Source organism: Hydra vulgaris, chromosome 03 (assembly GCF_038396675.1).
Source record: "Hydra vulgaris chromosome 03, alternate assembly HydraT2T_AEP".
NCBI lineage: Eukaryota > Metazoa > Cnidaria > Hydrozoa > Anthoathecata > Hydridae > Hydra > Hydra vulgaris.
The window spans coordinates 10,067,501-10,072,500 of NC_088922.1; the positions used below are offsets into that span (position 1 = coordinate 10,067,501).

The 5,000-nt window shown below is 27.6% G+C and overlaps 1 protein-coding gene across 1 annotated transcript in view; it reads right to left on the reverse strand.

Annotated features, from left to right (window-relative positions):
- The window catches only part of LOC100207234 (radial spoke head 1 homolog), a 19,633-nt gene that overhangs the window by 1,218 nt on the left and 13,415 nt on the right, over positions 1-5,000 (reverse strand). The window contains exon 3 of the mRNA XM_065792297.1: positions 1,526-1,643. Coding sequence (XP_065648369.1) covers positions 1,526-1,643 — 118 coding nt within the window. The remainder of the gene's footprint in view (positions 1-1,525; positions 1,644-5,000) is intronic.

The window sequence follows — 5,000 nt, forward strand, 5'->3', positions numbered from 1 at the left end:
ATATATATATATATATATATATATATATATATATATATATATATATATATATATCATATACATTATACAGATATATCAGATACAGATACATTACAGAAGTCGTTTATATATATCAAAAAAAGAAAAGGACCGAAAATTAAACCTTGTGGTACTCCATGCAGAATATTTAATGTACCATAATCCGGATTTATCACATATTGTTTTCGGTCAGTAAAGTAGTTTTTTATCCAAGAAAATATTTTGTTTGTTACAACATAATAATTTATTTTTTCTAAGAGTATAGAGTGGTCTATTGTGTCAAATGCTTTTGACAGATCTATAAAAATTCCTAGTGTAAACTTATTTTTTTCAAAACCGTTAGTTATTTGGTCAACTAATTCAATAATGGCATGCTCCGTTGAAATATTCTTTTGAATCCCAAACTGTTTAGAGTAAAAGAGATTTTTTTTTTGTGAAATGCACATAAATTCTGTTATACATCACACGTTCGAATATTTTGGAAAAAAAAGATAACGCGTATACAGGTCTATAATTTGAGATATCAGAACTATCATTGCCTTTATAGATTGGGTACACTTTAGCTTCTTTTAATGTATCAGGAAATACACCTTCGTTTATCGAAGTTTTCAGAATATGAAACAAAGGTTTGATGATAAGTTTTTTATTTAAAATTACTATATTGCTGGATATTCCATCAAAACTCGGCGATTTATTTATTTTTAAAGATGGGAAAGCCTCTTCAATTTCTTTTAACGTTAATTCAGTGTCAAATAATAAATTATTATCAGCAGAATTTAAATAGGTTTCGAAGAAATCAATGGGAGGTACAATTTTGTTAGCTAAATTTAGACCAACTTTAGTAAAGTAATTGTTAAACTCTTTTGAGATTTGTGTCGGGCAGTGAATATTATTATCATTAATAGTAATATTGAGAGGAAGTAATGAACTACTTTTATTACGACCCATTACGTTAATAATTAAACTCCATGTTTTCTTTATATCAAATTTATATTCAGTAATTTTTTTACTGTAAAATTTTTTGTTTTTATTTTTAAGTAAGTTATGATAAAAATATTTGTAGCTTTTATATTTGTTTTCGTTTGCAATGTTTCTATTTTTGAGAAATTTGTTTTAGAATTTTTGTTTTTTTCTTAAACATTTCTTGGTTCTCAAAAATAACAAAGTTTTAAAAGCTATTTATATTTAATATTAACAGTTCCAAAAATCATTGTTTTTCTGAAAAAAAATTAAAAATAATAGCCAGTGTATAAAATGATTATTGTTTTTAAAAATTATATACGATTCTTTTGAGGTCCATGTTGACATACTTTTGAAGAAATGCTATAATAATATTATGGACTTACCCAATGTTCAAGAATCATGAGCAACCTCTCTAAATTCGTACACAGACATACACAAGCACAAACACACGTTTGTAGGCACAGACATATACAAATAAGTTAATGAAATAATTAATAATATATAACTAAATTTAAAATAGACTATTAAATAATAACATTCAAACCTTCCATTTCCTACTTGTTTTCCGTTAACAAAAACTCCACAAAAGCGATAACTTTTATGTACAATGCGTCCTGTACCATTTAATTTGCCGTTCATCCAAAATCCTTCCATTATAGAACCTATTAAATACCCATTATAATATAGCCTATGAGAAAGTTCCAATAATAAAATTTATGTAAATACCTACATAAAAAAGTCTATAAAAATCCAAATATGCTATGACCTACGAATATCATTCATAATATCATCGAGGAAAGTCTGTATCACAAACGAGTTTAGATGGTTTATGGAACTATATCCTAGTTTGTTGTTTGATAAAATAAATTGTGATAATTAAGTTTTTACTCAAGATCCTAGAAAATTGTATAAAAGAAGGTTTTTGTAATTTTTGCAATGTAATCTTCTGTTATAAACAATAATAAAATACTTTGATGACATTACTTTTTATGTGCTTTTTACAAAGTTTTGTTTAATGGTTTAGTTACAATTCTGAATTAAACTGTTTTTGAATGTACTGATTAAAGAGAGGTACTTTGAAACATTGCAATTGGGGTTTGTTAGGATGTTTTGGTAACTAAATTTACTCAAACGTATAAGCATATTATTTTACAAGTGTTTCAGCAGTTGTGGCGCAGTGTTAAGTGTTATTTAGCAGCCATGGCTCGGTGGTTAGAGTTCTGGCTTAAAACCAAATGGTTTAAGGTGTAATGCCGGTCATGGCTAGCTTCAGGATTTAATTTAATGGTTTAAAATATATAATAAAGAGTGTATTAAATACATAAAATTAGTACGCAGTTAATTGACAAAACTTATACCGCACTCGTATTAATAGAGAGACAAGCAACGTACTTGAGGTCAAAAATTTTATCTTGAATGGTTTAATGTCTAGATATGAACGAGGTGACAACATTAATTTTCGGTGATCTTGTAGACAATTTGCGATTTAGGACAAAGTGGAAAGTTTACAATGTACTCTATATCCTGTGATCATTTACTTCAAAAAGGAAGATACTCTTAAGAACTAGTTATATTGCATTCTTTCAAATGATATATAACACAATATGTGAACATTGTGTATAAATTATTGAACAATGAAATCAAAACAAATCTACCTCAAATTAAAAATATTGAATACTGCTCAGATGGGTGTGCAGGTCAATTTTGAGCATCACACTAAATCCTTTTAACTATAAAAATTTGTATTTCTATCATGAAATACATATTTTAATATTTAAGATGATTTAATTTTATTAAGTCTGATTGAAGCGGAATAACTCAGTTTGATATTGCGCTGAAAGTAAATCAATTAATACCAAAAACATCCATAAGCAACTGGATTTTGGGTTCAAATTCCGGTGTTGCGTTAAATAGCTCGTTAAATAAGTAGACAAATAGATAATGATAGCTTTTTTTTTGAACATTTGATAAAATATAATTATAAGAAAAAGAAATTTTAATAGGGGTATTTTATATCTATATATATATATATATATATATAATATATATATATATATATATATATATATATATATATATATATATATATATATATCTATATATATATATATATATATATATATATATATATATATATATATATATATATATATATATATATATATATATATATATATATCTATATATATATATATATATATATATATATATATATATATATATATATATATATATATATATATATATATATATATATATATATATATATATATATATATATTGAAAGTAGCATAAGTCACCTTTTCAAAAAATCAAATTATTGATAGCAGTGATTAAAATATAACGTTATGTCTTTATTTGTGAAATAATTTAAACCAACTGTGTTGAAAATTATTGAGGTATTTTGGAAAGAAGTCAATAAACTTTTTAAAACCTCTGTTTAAAGACAAAGTGAGTTATGCTACTTTCAACACACGCAGAGGCCCATCTAGAGTTTTTGCGATGTCCTATCATACTTCAGGTCTTAAAATGATAAATAGCAAATAAACTAATACAGTTTTTATTCTGTTTACTTTCATAGAAAATCTAAAATCAAATTTAATTAATCGTAAAATCAAGTCCTAATAGACGAACACATCTTCTGGGCCTTCTCAGCGGCAAAATTTGAAATAACTTCTTCATAAGAAACTTTATTGATTAAATCTGATTCAATTGGAAGAATCATCAAGTTGCAAAATCTCTCCTGGCCCATTCCGGGACAAAGATAAATTTTGATGATAGCTTACTTGCCGAAAGATCATTCACCTTCAAATGTTGAAACAGCCAATGTTAGAAAGATTTTAAATGAAACACACACTTATAGAAATATTGAATGCAGCCCCTTTGTATAAACTTTATTTAGAAGCCAGTGAAAAGCTTGTTTGACAGGCTTTTCACTGCCCGGAATATTTCTTCTTACGGAAAAAATTTACCGAGCTTCATCAGAAAGTTCGTTTTTACATAAGTCTTCTGGGTAAAGTTTAGCCAGATTCTCAGCTTTAAATCTAGTTCTTTGTCTGTTTGAGATTTCTGTGAAGATCAAAGGAAGGGAAACTTGTTACATTCCTCTTCTATTACTTTAAATCTTGATCTCATTTGACTAGTAAGATTGTTGAGTGCAACAAGTTTTTTGATGCTTCTTCGTGGTTGTAACTAGCAGTTTCATCAGGAAAGATCTTCTTTTTTCGCATTCTCTTAACAGCAAGCATGATTTCATCAAACTTCAAGTTCTTTGCAACTTCTGTCGGCTCTATCAAAATCAGGTTGCAATACCGAATTGATCCAGATCTGCCAAAAGGCCATTTAGAATTTTTACTTCATTACCGAGAGTGAGTTGAGTGGATTGAATACTCACATTGTTAATTGTCATCAAACATTTAAACCAAAAAGTAGTGAAAACAACAAATTCAAAAGAATTCATCCATTTAGTTAGATAATGCATTTCATTGCTATTTATGCCAGAAAGGTCTAACTCTTTTAGACAATGTAATGATTTCAAGATCTCTCTCGGCTGTTTTGCTAGTGGCTTGACTGCCTTAATCCTTGAGCTCTATTGTGTAATAGAAAGTTTATGGAATGATAGGCCTGTCAATTTTTTATGTTAAGCTCATTCTCTTCCAACACATTCAATATCAACTTTGTTATATCAGATCCTTTCTTCTTTTCAAGTTCTTCTAGCTTAATGAACCTTTTTTTGGCCTCCCACAGCTGATTATTGCTGTAAACCAAAAAATGAAAAACGAAATTAATTTGCTCGCTGTAGGACGAATCGAGTTTTTGGTTTTTCGAATAAATTCTTGAACCACTAATTTACCGCACTCCTTGAAAAACTCATTTTGTGATTTTCAGGATACGTAATGAGCTTGCATGCGTTTTTCTTCTTCTTGGTGCTTAGCAATAAAATGCATATGATTTTGTAACGTTTTGTTGCGGCGAGCAATTATTTCAAGCGCTCTAAGGAAGTTTCCGTTCCCATTTTT